The sequence below is a fragment of the Seriola lalandi genome, unplaced genomic scaffold (assembly GCF_002814215.2).
Source record: "Seriola lalandi dorsalis isolate HSWRI2012SDOR001 ecotype SW California unplaced genomic scaffold, Sedor1 jcf7180002054722, whole genome shotgun sequence".
Taxonomy (NCBI): domain Eukaryota; kingdom Metazoa; phylum Chordata; class Actinopteri; order Carangiformes; family Carangidae; genus Seriola; species Seriola lalandi.
In genome coordinates this window covers 518026-536124 of record NW_019525275.1, presented here as the reverse complement: position 1 = coordinate 536124, position 18099 = coordinate 518026, and the positions used below count along the sequence as shown (strand labels likewise).

Genomic DNA, 18099 nt, shown 5'->3' with positions numbered 1-18099 from the left:
CCTGGCTGGAGCTACCTTGCGGTGTTAACAACCAGTCGGAACCAACCACACAGGTAAGATTAAAGGTTTATTGAAAATTTACTTCTTGTTTGGACTAGCAGAACAGTTGACATGACAGACCAAATGACCTTGAACAGAACCTAAAGCATGAAGACAGTGCAACTCAGCAAACCTAACATTAATCAAAATACATAGAAGATTTTTAACCTGAAAAATAATTGATTTATTGAGAAAGAAGAAAACATTATTCAAAATGTATACAGGTTCTTTAACTTGAATAATAATTGATTTATTAAAATCATAATTCTGATTGAAGATAGGACACACACCGGGATTTGATCAACCCCGGCTGGGCCTTCCTCAGGTGAGGGTGTCTAATGATAAATGGCCGAAATGCCCTGTGACCCTGGGGTCCACTACTGAAGATGTGTCCTTCAATTTACCACAATCATTTTTCTTAAATAAAATAAAATAAGTAATACACTTATGGATTGTGGTACATGAAAGCAAATTGCTTTAACACAGTTGTCTCATGGCCTCCTGGGGACTGTGAATGTTAATTGATACACATGTAACTTTATGTGTCTTTACCTATATTTATAGTCTCTCTGACCTTTAACCTGGACCACAACAGACATGACCTTTTGACCCGACCTTTGTATAGATGTTGAAGATAGCTCGATTAATGAGATCCATCAATGGTGATTTATGGGCATTAAAGTATATTACACACTGTCACAAGTATGGAAGGTCATTCCATGACCTTTCATCCAACAAACTGAAGCAATAAAGCTATTAAATGGTCTTGCGAATTGTGGTCTCAACTAATCTTCGTGGGACGTCTGCTTCATCATCATCACCATCATCATCATCCTCATCCTATTTCATATTACAAGACCTTTACTGTAGGACGTCTATTCTCCCTCATGACCTCATGCTGGCCTCTCAACTGATCCTTAATCAAGGAATGGTAATTGAGGAACTGAGGTTCTGATCTTTTATCTCTCTCTCTCTCTCTCTCTCTCTCTCTCTTTCTACTACGGTATGGTGTGGGGCGCACAAAAGTGGGGGACTCCGGTTGACATGCGTCGGCCAGTGCTCTGCCTTTGGCTCTCTATTCAACTGTGATGCCCAGTGGCATCATGGGGAGAGTCATCGAGATAATTCTTAAAAACCTAACCCTAACCCTTGTGTCCTCTATGATTCCTTTTATTATCACTTACTCAGCATCCACGGTGAAGCTGGTCAGCGAGATCAGGAACAACTTTGAAGATTCCAGGAAAGGAAGGGAGCTCCTCTATAACCACAAGATCAATGCTGCATTCAGAAAAAACAAGAATTTAAAGGATTACCTGGTGAAAGCCAAAATTAAACCATTAATTGATTCCAAATTAAAAGGTAAAACTGAATTCTTTAAACAGCAGGTATGGATTTCTAATAAACAGAATAAAAATGTATATAAAATTGAGAATGAGGGAAATGTTTTATCCAAAAATGGTGTTATATTATTATTATAATTTGTAAACAATGTGGGTTACAATATGTTGGTGAGACGGGAAACACAATCCGAACCAGATTCACACAACATAGATATAATATTTTGAAAACGAAAGACATCCACACTCCGCTGGTTAAACACTTCATACAGCACGGCTGTACAGGCCTCTGTCCTCCAGTGTAATCCAAATTGGACAACAACCCAGAGAAAGAGGACAGAGGGGACCTGGATTAGTAAATTTGGCACTAGATTTCCACAGGGTCTTAATGAGAGCTAGGGGGGGGACTGCATGGGACTGGATTGAGTGTGCACAGATTATCCTTTATTTCCTAATCCTAACCCTAAACCTAAACCTAACCACACTTGTGACATAATCATGTGATTGAATGTAACATCTCAAAGTATTTTTTAATGAAGTGATAATACAAAAAAAATACTCTTCATTTGGTAACACCCTCATTTCCCTTTTAATTACAAACAGATAGGTCAGTGAATGCCTTACATCAGTACAAACAGACAGGTTAGTGAATGCCTCACAGTAGACGTCTTCACAGGACAAGAAGTCATTTAATGCTTCAAACACAAATTTGTACACATAATGTAAAATCCTGCATAATCAATAAATCAATAAATTGACAGATGATTATGTTCTAATCAAATCAAACTGTTGAATGTATCAAATTAAAAATCAAAATAAAGAGAATGAGAGCTGATACTGCAGACTCTCAGGCTATGGTCTGACTTGGGTCCTGGATCAGGTGTCATCTCCCGAGTCAAGTGGACTACTGAAGAGCTCTACCTCAAAGCTCATCAGTACAAAGATACAGGTCCTGAATACCTTACAGCATATCAGTACATGGAGACAGGTCCATAAACGCCTCACAACTCATCAGTACAAAGAGATGCAGTCCATGAACGTATCACAGCTCATCAGTACAAAGAAACGGGTCCATGAACGCCTCCCAGCACATCAGTACATGGAGACAGGTCCATGAATGCCTCACAGAAACACAGGTCAGGAGGAAGACGTGGATTAAACCTGTGGAAACACCTGATTTCATCACACCTGCAGGAGACCTTAAAGGGGCAGTTAATCATTTTTTTAATCTTATAAATCCATGAATTTACTAATTATTAGCAATGTAATCAAGATGGCATAATTAATGGATTCAAATATATTATATTTAATATTATTTTCAGTTAAAGAGCAAAAAATCTTTAAAAAGTAAATTTAGGAGTTCACTGCATTAATTCATGGACTGTTTAAAAACCCTTAAATTCATCACTAATTAACACGGTATAATCCATTAATTAACCCCAAATTTGGTGTAAATGAATTTGCTTTTGAATTATCGTTATATTAATTAAAATCCATCGATAATTCCATATCTTATTATATTATCATCATTAGCTTGTATAACTGAAACCCTGCACATAAGCCGTTAAAATCCCATTAAACTATCTCAGTTATCAATGGATGAATAAATTGACTTTTATCTTTAAAAAAAAAAGTGACTTTAAATGTCGACTTTCATTATAATGAAGATGAAAATTCATGCTTCTAAAACTAAGAAGAAATTCATTCAAAAATGAAGGTATTTAAATACTCCATTTTACTCTTCACCTCCACATAAAGAACAAACTCTTTCATTGCATTGACACATTATCATTAACAGACCTGTTGTGTTTGGTGCATTTACTTCCTGTAGTTTTTGTTTAAATCCTCCTGTATTTGATGATGTTTGTTGCTAAGTCCAGTTTCTTAACCAGGATCAAAAAAGATCCTGGATCAATGTTAAACAGCTTTAATACATATAGAAAGGAAGAGTCATCAAAGTAGCAGCAGCAGGACCAACAACCTGCTTTAACCACAAACTGAACTAAAACTTAATAATTACAAAATATATAAAGATCTGAAAAAAGTATGCCTCGGGATTCTTTGAAGGCATTTTTATCTGAAGGTAAAACTCTGCTTTATTTTACATTTGACTATGAAAAGACCAACAATAATAAATGTATTTAAATAAAATGAACAACAATAGAATTTAATTTAATATAATAAAAGACAAACATGTAAAATCTGGTAAAAACCAACAAACCTATTAAATCTGATTTTAAAAAAAACAAATGTGTTTTAAAAAAAATGTAATTCTGGTAAAGAAAAAAATGTGTTATTTGTACTAATAAGGGCTTTTCAACACCTTAGAATCTTAATTTTCTCCTGAACATTAATTTATTTGTAAAGGAAATCAATGGGATTTTAAACATTGTTATTCTCTATTCAGGTAATGGTTAAAATGTCAATAAAAATTATGAATATGACTTGGATGTTTAAAATATCAGTGTGTTGATAGTGATGGTTATTAATTATAATATAAATAATGTGTTTGAATTGTCTGTTCTTTGTGGTCGACTCAATTTAAAAGAAAATCTTCATTTATCAAATCTCAACTGATTAAAATGGCCGCTGTGTGAAGAGGGTCATGTGACCCATACAGAGATCATCAGCTCCTCAGATTGGTAACTCTGCTGTGAAGGGGTCGGACTTTGGACAGGACTTTGTGAGGCGGATCTGTCATGGTCGTGACACACTTTGTGTTGGCAGGGAGGGGTTTTGCAGTCGCAACGGTGGGTAAGAGGCTGGGCATGGCTCCTGTCTTCATCGTCATTGTCACCGTTGCTGTCGTGGTTGCTGGAGTCAGGTGGTTTGTCACGGTGGCGACGGGTTTTGCCAGAGTGGTCTGGATCTCAGCCCTCCTGGCCAAAGCTGTCCTCAGCTTCTCCCTCATCTGGTCGATCTGGTCTTGGAGTGCCTGCAGCTCACCAGGCCGGGGCGGGGCCACTTCAGGAGGAGGGGATACAGTTGCAGAAGGAGGAGCAGCAGAATAAGTGGAAGAAGTAGAGGAGGACGATGACGGGAGGGAGAGCACGAGGCTGGCAAATGAAGCCACCGGTCCTCCATTCTCACACACTCTGTTGCTTGGTCTTGCATTCGGCTTGGCTGACCCCTCACCTTTACCCCCACCTCCCTTGGTGTCGGAGGCTGCGATGCGAGCGAGCAGGCGGCGGGTGTTGAGGGTCTCCAGGTTGAAGTGAACTCGTCTGAAGTCTCGGGCATCCTTCATGGCGGCGGTGGTCGCGTCCTTACTGGTTTCGTTGTTCCACTTGGCTGAGACTCCAGGAGCCGGGGGGGCAGGGGGGCCATGAGAGGGCTGAGGCTTCAGCAGGTTACAGCTAAACACAAACAGAGAAACATCTGTCACCTCAGACACACGGACAGGACCATGTGATACGGCCAAAAGCCTAAAAATGAAAAAGCCAACAAGTGGACCTTGAGGTCAGACAGGATCAGTTTCATCACCTCTTTTCTTTCTCCACTTGCTGCCTCTTCACATCTTCGTATGTCATGTTCAGAGCTCGATGGATTTTCTGTCAAACACACAAACATTTTGTTAGTTGGTTCCACCAAAGAACCTCAGCAGAACCTTTCTGTGCACTTCTGATCTTTTCAATATAACCTGTAATGTTAGTGTTACTGTTAGCAGCCATGCTACAGCTAACTGTTAGCTGTGTGTCTGCTAACATGGTGCAAACTGTTTGTCAGAGTGTTTGTGGATGAATGAGTTCACACTACACCAACTGACACACAACTGACTCTCACCTGTGAGGTGTGCAGCCAGTACTTGAGGTTCTGTCGGCGGCGGATGTGTGGCAGGATGAGGCGGTAGAAACCATGTTCACCTGCCAGAGTTAGCAAAGCTCCGCCCACTCCAAAACACAACAACACAAAGAGTCCTGAGAAGTGACTGATCCCCATCTGAAGAGTCTGACAGAGACAGAAGAAGAAGAAGAGATATGACTGCAGAGTCTGACAGCGACAGAAGAAGAAGAGACTGAAGCGTCTTGAAGAGCCTGAAGAAGAGTACAGAGACACATAGACATGGAGAAACACATATGGTTCTAACATAGCAATGGTTTATATAATTAATGTAGACTGACCTCAGTGACAGCGAACACTCTGTTCCCACAGGGAACCACTTTGTACCACTTGTCGTGCAGCAGGTCCATGTATCCCTCTGATTTGTATCTGCTGATGAACTCTGAGATGTTGGATGTCAGAGGAGAGTTCTGAGGCAGGCCGATACCATAACCTGGAGAAAATCATCAATAATCAAGCAACGGGCAACCATTTTGTTTACAGTGACAAAATTACATGCTAAGCTAGGCTAGCAGTTTCCCCAGCTTCCAGTCTTTGTGCTAAGATAGGCTAGCAGCCCTCTCTGCTTTTTAAATGTGAAACATGTTACTGTGTGTCTGCAGAGAAAACTAGAGTCAGCAAAACCCTAATAATCTGATTATCACAGATCCAGGTACTGTCCTGTCTCATGGTTTAGTGCTGTCTGTCTCTCTGTCTGGACATTTTCACCTTCCTCCTTCCTGTGCTTCAGTAGTTTTAGAATTATTCCTCTGAACTGACAGTTAACATGTAAAATCTAAAATTCCATTCTATGGTAATCTTCAACATATCTTCCATTAACTGACTCACTCCAGTGACAGAGCCTCCATGTTTTTAATCTTCCTGGTTCAGAGGCAGGAACTTGGTCTTGAGGAGCTGTAGCATTTATTAAACAACTTAATGGACATACATCACACTGCTATGTTCACAGCTATACTGCTAACTTAATAAACTAAATAAATCTGTGTCTCTAGCTTGTCTGCACATGCCTTTAATTCTGCAATATCAGAACTGATCTCAGAACAGTAGAAGCTGAGTCAGACTGACAAGCTAACTGTTTGGCTATCACTAACATACGTCAAAGATCAGGGATTATCCTCAATGAGTAAACCTCTGAGAATGGCTGCTTTCCTCTCCGGCTGACAAGCTCCAGTCGTTCACACCCGCGAAAATGACAGAAAGAATAGATACAACGCCTAGAAGTCAAGCTAGCTTTCAGAGACAATACTCTGCTGCCACCACAAGAGGGTGTTAATGACATTATGGATGAAAAAGGCACTAGATCCTTTCATTAGATGTAAGAAGAGACATCTCTTCAGTATGGTTCTGTGTCTATTTTTAGCTGTAGCTGGGTACACACTGCATCATGAAGATATAATGGATGAATGAACTCTCCTATTGCTCCAATGAAAACTGTTATTGTTATTAAAGATGAAAATACATTATTTATCATCTGTGTAAGGAATTAGTTATTGCATTAACAGTACATCTTGTACTAATAATCTTCCACTAACATTATAATGGAGCGCACACTGATTCCATTGTGTCCTCCAATGAAAACAGCCCCCCCCATCCCCCCACCCCCAACAGAGACAAAAAGCGTCTGAAGGAGGAAACGGTTCAGTGTGAATCTTTAAACCGTTTAACTGAAAGGGAGTCTGTTGCTCTCATCTGACTGGACGAGATGTTGTTGATGATGAAACTTCATGAAACATGTTTCAGAGAGAAAAAACTATCAAAACCAAAAGGAAGTGAACTGAAGATAAGTGCACAAACACCCACGCAAGCAACACCATAACCCCACCAACATAAATCCTGAAACCAGGTCTGAACCCCCAAACACACAATTGAAGGTTTGACCCACAATAAGGGACCGTAAATGTTTTCACTTTCCAAAAAATGTCCCAATGTCTAAACCTCCCCCTGGTCCTCACAAAGACACAAGAACAGCAGCATAAACACAGTTACCTTCGATGGCGAACGGTTTCCCAACAGTCGCCAATTTACAGTCGGCGTCAATGGAAACTTCGTAGTCCAGCAGAGCTTTGTCCATGATGAAGGCATCGAGATGAGGAGGATCTGTCCTTCAACACAGAGAGACACATTACTACAGCGACCGGCAAGACTCCTTTTCTTTTAGAAACTCTGAACAACAACTACTGTCTAATACAGAGCAACATAGTTACTATAGCAACACATAGCAACTCTGTTGACAGTTGACACTGGAAACAGCAGCAACATTGTTACTTTGGTCCGAGTTGCTTTTATGATCCGTCAAAGGACAGTGTCTCAGATTGAAGAACTGAACCTCACTGAACTCCATGTCTATGTGGAAACAAACACCTGCTCACCTGCTCAGGTGTGTCAAGTGTGAGCAGCCAATCACACACAGGTGTCTCTCCTGCAGCCAATCAGCTCTCTGCTCTGTCAGACAATGACTATGGTGTTTTTATGGAATTTCAGGATCTGATCTTAGATCTGTGGCTTTTCAGACAGACCTGGAGTCTGTTACCCTGGAAATCAAACATGAAAAGACTCTCCAGTAACATACATCCCAATGATTTCTGTTCTTCAGCTCCACTTGATTCTGTTTATTTACATATTATATTAGTTCACATTCAGTCAAACTTTCTCATTAGCGGCAGCCGTGATCAGCTCCTTTCTGCAGTGTATCATGATGTTCAGACAACTATCACTGGATCACTGTGATACAAAAGGAATCTTAAAAACAGGAGGATTCTCAGTAAAGTTCTCCAGCCTCTGTATAAACCTGGTCCAGGTCTGGAGTGTGTATGAGTGTGACCCGAGGGTTCAGGGCTACACCTCTTGTTACAGCTAGTCACCCAGCCACCCTGTATCCCGGCTCCTCAGGAGCTACAGGGAACTTGAGCTTCAAATTTACTGAGCATTGCCTCCATCACAGCAAACAAATTACTTTCATTACATGTGTCATTATTACTAGAGGAGGCAGAGGAATAACTAAACATAAGACACACCAAGCAGAGAGAGAGAGAGATGGAGGGAGGGAGAGAAGTTGTCGCTAACTGCTTAAAAGGTGCGCAGATCTGAATATCATATAAACATCAGAAACACAGAAAATGAGACAATACTCTAACTGCAGTGCAATAATAAAAGCCTTGTTAAGACACACAGGGTTTGTCAACTGAAACACAAGAAGGCTTTTAATCTCAAATGTTTACAGGAAGTGTAACGTTTGTATTAATGTGCAATGTAGTAACTTTAACATGGGTGGATCAAAATGTGGCTTCATACTAAAATAGCTCTATGACCAACTTCCAGGTAAATGAAGCCCTGCCCCATTGTTGCAGTCCAGGCAAAAAGACGACAAATCTAGCGAAAGTTGACAACAATGCAGCTGTAAACACCTGTCCAAACTGTTAGCAACAATTTATTTTGAAAGAGCAACAGCCAATAAGGAAACTCCCACTCATCACATGGCATTTGGCTGACCAATGGTGGAAATATGGTCACTCAACTATGATCAGTCAGTCAGTCAATCAGTCACTCAGTTGCTCAGTCAAAAACTACATGAAGACATGAAAACAAAGTCGTCAACACTAAATGGTGACATCATATCTGAACTGGGTAGAACCACACACAGATCTATGACTGTGACTCTAGAACCATCAGGTGGCATTTGTCCTCTTACTTGAGAGTGGCAACTCCTTCAGGTGTGGTTGGTTCGTTGAAGCGTCTCATGTACTCGTGCATCTCTGGAAAACTCTTCTTCATGTAATCCTCAGCGCTGCTCTCCCTCACTGTCCCAAAACGAAAACCCCGGGATGGGTGGTGCAGCTGACACACCACCAAGAAAGAAGAAGAAGAAGAAGAAGAAGAAGAAGAAGAAGAAGAAATGAATGTTCAGTCTCAGTAAATTCAGTCAGACTGATGTTGTGCCTTTGAGGTCACTGCTGTGATGGAAAAATGCAGAGAAAAGTGAAATGATGAAAAAAGTGAGCGAACAGATCACATCTGTGTAAATGATTCTGGGGTTGTTTACATGGTGTCGTCCTCTCCACGTCTAATGAAAACCCTGCAGCACGAGTCTCTGTCTCTTCATACAGACTTTGTGTTTTTGTGGCTGCAAACTGACGTCCTCCACATATACAAAAATTGATCAATAATAAAATCAAGTTCATTTCATCTCGTTGATGTTTGATATAAGCAGAAACGGAGTTTGAGTCGGAGTATGGGTGTTGGAATAATTGTATATATGGAGTTATCTCATATTTATTAACTAACCATGTATTCTGCTTTACAGCCCTATTATCATGCATACAGTTTGTCTTATGATAATAACCATGTATATAGTTTGTCTTGTGATGAGTTGTTTTGCAGGTAGTAGCTGCTGGAGGAGATCACAAGCTGTCACGATGCATAGAGCAGACTGAAACCAGTCTGTTCTACTTCTATATCATGGGATGAACATTTGTACTATGTATCATCAGACACCCATCATATTACTTTTGTGTGATTCTCATTTCTTTAAGATAAGCAATGACTTGTAACTAAAGAATGCTTGGAATGCCTTATGTGATAATAAAAAGAGAGGAGACGGTGGAATATGCTCAGAGCGGGTTGGAGATTGTAACTGAGCATATCTCTGTCCGTTCTCCTCGTGAGTAAGAAATAACGCGCTTGTCTTTCTCTTCTTTGTGTCAGTATTAAATGTCTTAGGTGGTGTAAACCTGACAATGGGGCTAAAACAGTGACAGTAACATTGTGACATTGAAAATCAAAGTTGGCATTGAATACAAAACCTGAATTGAAAAAGGAAACAGTGGCATTGAAAAAGTTGTATTGAAAAAATTTGTTTTGACTATATAAGATGGTATCAACATGTTTAACATGCAGCTGCAGTATCTCTAAGCTGTGCAAATTAAAAATAGAAAGCTAATCACACACAAATGGACATGCAGTTAACCACCCCCCCCAGCTCCCAGCAGCCCCGGCTGTATAAAAACTCACAGACGTGTTTTATGCTTCAATCAGCTGCTGAATTAAAAGTCTAATTAGGGCGAGGCAGGCAATCAACAGAACAAATTTAATCTGCAATTATTTCACAACATGAAGCAGAAAGTGAATGAATAGAGAGTCCTGGTGTCCTCATCCAGTCTCTCTTTCCTTACTTCCTGCCTCCTCTCCGCTGTCTGATTTAGATGAAAACACCCTGAAAATATTTGAAACGATTACGATGAACATCAGCCAGAAAACACCGGAGCAGCTTGGACCTGGTGCCAGGGCTGAGAGAAACTGCAGACACATTTCTCCCTGGCTCCATAACACCTGCTTTTGGCTGCTGTTTGATGATGATGACATCATCAGGTGCAAAAGTCCAGCCAATAGCAGATGGACAGTTCAGCACCTACGTTCACCTGTAGGCGTCAGGATTCACACGGGATTTGTTTATATGAAATATTAAACTTTGGTTCTGTTCTGGGCAACGGGAACATGAAATCTAAAGAATATAAAACCAGTCGTCATTATCCCACCTTGGCGTCGTGGATCCCTGAGACCTCCTCAAAGGTCTTTTCTCCCACCATGACGGCGGCGAGGTTGGCGGTGTAGCTGGACAGCACCAGCAGGCAAAAAATGGCCCACAGGTTCATCAGGAACCGACCTGTCCAGCACTTTGGCGTCTTGGAGGAGACAGTGCGTCCGAACAAGATGGCGTAGCACAGGTTCAGAGCCGACGAGTATGAGAACACCCTTATCCTGTTGCGACCATGAGGCGTCATGCCAAACGGACTATTCCACTCGTACAATGTGAGGAATAGCGCTGTGATGTGCAGCGCCAGGAAGATGCCCACCCACATGGACCAATGCAGGGGCCACATGAAGGCTCCGATGGGGGCCGCCGTGTCCTTACTTCGCACCAGGATGCCCAGGCTGGTGGAGAAGAAGGGCGAGGTGAAGTCGATCACCTGACTCCGAGCTGAGTTGATGCTGAAGGAGGTGACAGCCATCTCCGCTAGTCCATTCAGAAGATCCCCCACCAGCCCAGTCCAGCGCCCCCCCTTCCACGCACCGTACTTCCCATCTCCAACAATGTAAAGGTCATACTCAAAGCCGAGGTCCTCAGCCAGCTTCTCCAGCAGGTCAATGCAGTATCCATAGCAACACTTGCTGTACTGGGCAGGCAGGAAGCTGCCGTTCCCAGCTGCCACCTCCCTGAAGAACCTCTCCAACGTCTCTGAGTTGTTGGTCCCAGCATCCAGGCAGAACTGACCAGCAGGGCAACTGCCTTCTTCGTCCACGTCCCGCGTGAACACAAAAGGATGTTCCACTAGAGTCACCACCCGGACTCGACTCCCTGCCACCGGCATTCCTGCCCTCCAGCGGCCCCTGGTCCTCCCACCTGTCCCCTCTGTCCTGTGCCGATGTTTGGGTCCCTGCCAGACCCCCTGGTCTTCCACCTGCAGCTGACCCCCCTCCCAGCTGCCAACCGTCACCCAGGTGGGTTGACCAAGAGCATCCCGCCGCAGGCTCCAGATGTGAAACCGCTTTGAGGTGAGGACCTGAGACTGGTTCTGGTGGACTCGGACCGGACCCGTCAGACCAGAGAAAGATGTGTTGAACAGAAACCTGCAGGAACAGAAAACACAACAGGTATAACACAGACCGGCTGGAGACAGAGCCTCGGGGTGGAGGTGTTGCTTCATTGGTTGATCAGTGCAAAACATTGTGCGTTTTCACATCGCAGAGAACAAAACTGATATACAAAAAAGTTTTCATTTGGTAATAATGGCAGCATAAATAAATCATGATAAAGTTTTTATAGAAGAACCCCTAATTCTGAGAATTTAATTTCTTTATGAAATTCTATGTTTATTAAAATTTCTCGAAAACGGTAAACATATCATATGGAGAGATCAGACCTAGGCTGCTTTACCTTAAACCTTATACTCTGCCCCTGAACACAACGTACACTATGTATCTAATATTTCCCATGAATGACCTCAGCCTCACTGAATATAGACACTTGAAGGCGATTCGTCCCATTTTTTTGGTGTTAACAGGACAGAGACAAGAAACTTGGACTCCTTTTCACATTAAAACTAGTCTGTCAAAAACGGATGACCCCTTCTCTCTGGTCTTCAGAGTTTATACTGTTTTCTGAGGACCTGAGATCTGCTCAGACACTTATTTCTTTTAAAGGTTGTATTAAAAAATCCCATTGCAACAATGTGTAATATTTCCTTTATATGTGAATAATCTAGATATGAGTTGATGTAGATGGTGTCAAGTCTTATGTCAACTGGACCCAAATGCATATGCACATAAATACTGGAAGGTGGAGTGAAATGACTTTACTGATGAAAGAACTGCCCAAAATTTACAGGCTTGTCAAACAAAAATTCTAAAGTAGGCAAAACTGGTAGAAATGAAGGCAAAGGAGGAAAAATCAGGAAATCCAAAAAAAGGGAGCACGAGAGTGAGGGACGCAAGGAAACATTGAAAATGTTCCACAGAGAAAAACAGATAAACTGACAAAGAAAAAGGGGAGTGCAGAGACTAGACAGACAAAAGGCAGGCATGGTGATTGAACACAGGTGACACATTATGGTGGGCCAGACAATCACAAAGGAGGGAGACAGGACAAAGACAGGCAGTAAAATAACCCCAAGACACACAAGGAGAGTTATACAAAATAAAACAGGAAATGAAACAAATGTCCAACAGATCAAACATAAATTGTCCGTCATGGCAAACGATGACAGGCGGTGATGTCTCCTGGTCACTGCACACATACTTCAGTCTCTGTTTCCTGTTTGGAATCATCCTCACAAACTTCTACAGCTGCACTGTTTCCTCTGGAGGATCTCTCGAGCTCAGAGAGACCATCAGAGTCTGGGTCTGATGTCTCAGCTAGTCCAGGTCCAGCTCTAGATTTCTAGACTTCCTCATGTCAGAATGATGGAGGACACTAAGCTCTGCAGTCAGTATGTTCCTCCTTATGGTTTTGTTTTTCTTTTTTCTTCTCCATGTAAAGCACATTGTTTTCCCGTGTAGGAAAAGTATTTTATAAATAAAGCTTGTTGTGTGTCTGCTGAGGCTTTACAGTCAATAACGATCAGATAATCTTAGTTTTTCTAACACACAGATCATCTGTATTAATTAGTGTGATATAAGGTATTTGAGCACAATCATTTATTAAGCAGCCTTTTTTAAATTTAGACTAAAAGGTTTGTCAGATTTGAAATGGACATTTAACAATCTTTTCTGTCTTAACCCTTCACCCTCAGACACAGAGCAATGAACTGGATTTTAGAGTCCAACAGAAAAATGCTGATCAGTCCGAACAAAGTGTAAATAATGTCAGATTGTGGTTTTGTTTTCTGATTATTGACTCGTTCTTACATTCAGATGATGAGTCTGTCTGTGAACTTCTTATTAAATCTCTTATGTTTCTGTTTCTCTTTTCATTCGTTGTCTTTTCTTTTGTTCTTTTTTCTTTGCAGCAGATTATCAACCCTCGAAGTTTTTTATCTTTCCGTCTGACTGTAATTTCAATTACTGTGAATGTGTTTGATCTTTTTCTGTCAGGAAACTCAATACTGCAGTGAAACCTTTTCTCCCCCTCAGAGCTGCAGCTCACAGTGTTTAAGTTCAGTGTTTCCACTCAGTGTTTCAGCTCAGTTTTTAAGCTCAGTGTTTTAGTTCACAGTATTACAGTTCACAGTGTTTCAGTTCAGTGTTTCAGTTCAGTGTTTCAGCTCACAGTGTTTAACTCAGTCTTTAAGCTCTCAATGTTTCAGTACACAGTGTTTCAGTTTACTGTGTTTCAGTTCAGTGTTTCAGTTCACAGTGTTTCAGTTCAGTGTTTCAGCTCAGTGTCTTAGTTCACAGTGTTTCAGTTCAGTGTTTCAGCTCAGTGTTTCAGCTCAGTTTTTAAGCTCAGTGTTTTAGTTCACAGTGTTTCAGTTCAGTGTTTCAGCTCAGTGTCTTAGTTCACAGTGTTTCAGTTCAGTGTTTCAGCTCAGTGTCTTAGTTCACTTTTAGTTTGTTACTATCTGCCTAAGGAATTCACTGCTGTTTTTAATTTAGCAGTCTACCTGAGGGAGCTGTACAGCAGCATTAGAGAAACAAACATCACACCCCGGATTTTCACAGCTGACTTCAATTACTTTGATTTAATGACTATTTTGCCAAAATTTTACCAATGTAAAATTTTTCACGAGTAGAGAAAAGAGAAAAGTTCAGATCCAAGTTGTTGCTGCTGATGTCAGAGAGCTGATTCCTCCCCTTCAGACACGGTGCTGCTTGTATCTCTGTTCTATGAGGAACATTTCACTTTACAGTGACTTTGGAAATGACAATAAACCTGAACATGAACAAGGTTATACTAATAAATCGTTTTACCAAATGTTATTGTCTTAGCAGGATGTTTTTATTGTCCTATTATCACTCAGTGTTTCTATTGTATTCCTCAGCTCGCACCAGTTGTGAGATGTTCCTCCATGTTACTGAAAACATTCGCCTACAAGAAAATCATTTAAATTAAAAAGCTGGCGGGTGAAGAAATACTGAAACTCATTTGTACAAAAAATAAATTAATAAATGTAAATATTTCACAGTCTGATTAAATCTTCTAATGAACACTGATTATAAAACTACTGTTGTTATTTCATTCAAATGATCAGAACTAACACATTAAAATCTATTTATATCAGCAGCGATGCACATAAATACTAATCCTCTGTTCAAGCCTTCAACGTGTATTGGGCTATTTTCCTTGTGGACAGTAACTTTATCTTGGTTTGATAACAGAAGAAGTCATTATAATAAACAACTTGCATGCCTGTGACATCATGATATGTGACTGAAAAACCCAAAAAACTGTCAGTGCTGAATATAGATAATAATAATACCATATGGACATAAAGACAACAATGTAAACCTGACCTCAATTGTTACGAAGAAAAAGTGAGAAAACATGAAGAACAGCAGAGACAGTCTATCAGTGGTTTGTAACTGCAGGAAAATTACATTAATAATCACATAAAAATGACATTTTATATATTCTCCTGAAGTTTTCCCTGAAAATTAGAAGGTTTAGAAAGATCATCCACGTCATCCACAGCTTTACATCTCATCCTGCATTACTCCAAATGTAACAAACCTATTAGCACCTCTAAAGCGTTCAAATTTACACGTTCTATCCCTTTTCTTTAAATACACATAAAACCTAAGGTGTAAATATGACACATTTAAGAATGACCTGTTCAGTCTGAACCATAAACCAGTTGACTTTACTACCTGTAACTGTTGCTTTAAGAGCCTGTATAAGGAACATATGGAACAATTTTAACTGAGCTCTAGAACAGTTTGTGTGCATCAGTATTGAAACATGAACTTCACATTCACCTGACAGATTATCTGTAACGAGTCCCACAGGGCAGAGGCCTCTACTGGGTTTATTCTATGTGAATGATTTAGGACCTGTTTGTGCTGAAAATGTACTTTCATGGTGATGCAGTTATTTTGGCTTCACATGATGAGACAGTGAAGTTAATGGAGAAGACAGTGAGCCCTCAAAACACCTCACACCTGCATCTTTACACTAACTTCATGTGCATCTTAAGACTGTTATTTTAAGGTGATCTAAGGTTTTAAGGTGCTGGTTAAGGCTGGATTACCGAATAAGCAAAGCAGGCAACTGCTCAGGGGTCCCAGGCGCCAAGGTTTACTACATTTCATTTTGGTCATAATTCTGTTACATCTACTTCATATTTGTGGAGGTTCAGCCGGACCTGATGCTGACTGTGAACCCTGAGGTCCACAGTCTGTCTGCTGTCTAATAAAGACATAAAATAATGGGAGTTACCTGGACAGGTACTGTCCTGACGATGGCACCTCGTGTTTGTTGGGTTTGTCATAGCAGTTCACCATGTTCTGAATCAGGGCCAGGTCCGGTCTCACCATGGTTGCCGCGGCGACAGCACTGGTGAGGAGTTGCAGAGCATCTCTGACGTAAAAATCAAGCGGTTTCCTGTCCACCTGTCCATAGGCCAGCAGGCCAAGTGGCAGCCCAATGGCATGCAGTGCGTCGGGGTTGAGTGGCTGGCCCAGCACCCAGTGCACCATGGGTAAAGTGAGGCCCAGATCCTGGGCGCTGCGTAGCACCGCCGCCGCGCACTGCAGGTCAGTCCCGAACAGCAGCACCGACGCCGGCAGGGGCTGGTTCTGTCTGAAGTGTCGGGACAGAAAGTCATGGATCTGCGTGTCATCATGGGCAGACCGCGTCAGGTTCAGAAGGGCACGTGGGTGCCAGGTGACCCCACCCCCACCATCCCATGATGCACTGCTCTGACCCTCCAGAAGCCGCAAGAGACCTCCAGCTTCCTCCCAGCCCTGACAAAGAACCACAGTACCCTCCCTCCAACCAGAGCGCTGCAGAACTGTCAGCAACAGATCAGACAGACCAGACTCTGGAACCCCCGTCATCATCTGTAGGTGGAACCGGTTCTACACAGAAACAGGAGAACCAGGACAACAACCATGAGGAGGAGAACCAGCCATGAGGAGAACCGGTCAGGAGGAGAACCAGCAGGAGGAGAACCAGCCAGGAGGAGAACCAGCAGGAGGAGAACCAGGAGGAGAACAAAGTTAGAACATGTCAGAGTGGATCAGAGTAGAAACAGAACATAAAAAATGATCAATCAAAGACCAGATAATCAATAATCAATAATTGATCCTGCCTGGTGTCTGAAGGTGTAATCTGTTTCTAAAGAGCAACGTTCCACCAACCAATAGAGAACCAATAGAGAACCATTATAGAAAACCACCAGAGAACCAACACCTTGTATTTGATCCTGTTGTTGATCAGGTTGTTGATCCTATTTTTCATCAGTTTGTTGATCAGGTTGTTGATCAGATTGTTGATCACGTTGATCAGGTTGTTGATCAAGTTGTTGATCACATTGATCAGGTTGTTTATCCTGTTGTTGATCAGGTTGATGATCTTGTTGTTTATCTTGTTGTTGATCCCATTGTTGATCCAGTTATTCAGGTTGTTTATCTTGTTGTTGATCCCATTGTTGATCCTGATACTGATTAGGTTGTTGATCAGGTTGTTTATCCTGTTGTTGGTCAGGTTGTTGATCAGGTTGTTGGATCTGTGCTGAACATTGTATTTCATAAAGTTCACTCAGGAACTCATTCTAACAGTTTGTGTGTTTGTGCCAACTGAAGCAGGAAATGTTTCCTGAGGAGAAATAAAATCAGCTGAGTCCTCGTTACTGAACCCACTGTTTCTGCTCTCATAGTTCTCTAAATAGCTGAATACAACCAGTCCACATCTGCAGGGCCTGTCTGTCCCAGGTCATCCTGGGTAATGTAGGAAATCACTGACTGAAGAAGAACTGGTGTTTAAAACATGCATTCTACCACCACTTCTACCAAAGAATAATAATCCTTGGTGTTTTAGAGTCGTTTCCTGTAGCTGATTGGACCAAGGTCTCAACCCTCACAAATACAGGTTGTGCCTAATTTACATTTAATGTTTTTAAACCTGAGTAAAGATAATATAAGATCGTCCTTTATTAGTCAAAAAGTGTCTCTGACAGTCAGGAGGGACGAGAAACTTCAGACAGAGTAAGTCCATCAGACAACACCTTGAACCACCTGAACACCCTGTTCAATAACCACTGCAAAATAAACACGAGGACTCCAGCAGCTCATGATGAGAACAACTGAACATCACAGTCTTTACATATCACACCATCTGACCCAGACAGGAACAGACCTGGTCCAACCGACCTATATTGGAAAAGACCTGGTCTAACTTGGTCCCACCAGTAATCACTCCGCACGTCATATTCATAGTGTGTCCTAAAAGATA

The 18099-nt window shown here is 41.6% G+C and overlaps 1 protein-coding gene across 1 annotated transcript; it reads right to left on the bottom strand.

The window, feature by feature from the left end:
- Positions 1–1941: 1941 nt before the first annotated feature.
- Positions 1942–16706, bottom strand: grin3bb (glutamate receptor, ionotropic, N-methyl-D-aspartate 3Bb). Its single transcript, XM_023424215.2, has 8 exons — positions 16084–16706; positions 10748–11840; positions 8905–9050; positions 7203–7318; positions 5498–5649; positions 5160–5324; positions 4860–4927; positions 1942–4732 (listed from the first exon to the last, which is right to left on the bottom strand). Exons 1-8 carry the CDS (start codon positions 16704–16706, stop codon positions 4003–4005), a joined length of 3093 nt encoding a protein of 1030 aa, XP_023279983.2. The 3' UTR covers positions 1942–4002.
- Between the last annotated feature and the right edge of the window lie 1393 nt (positions 16707–18099).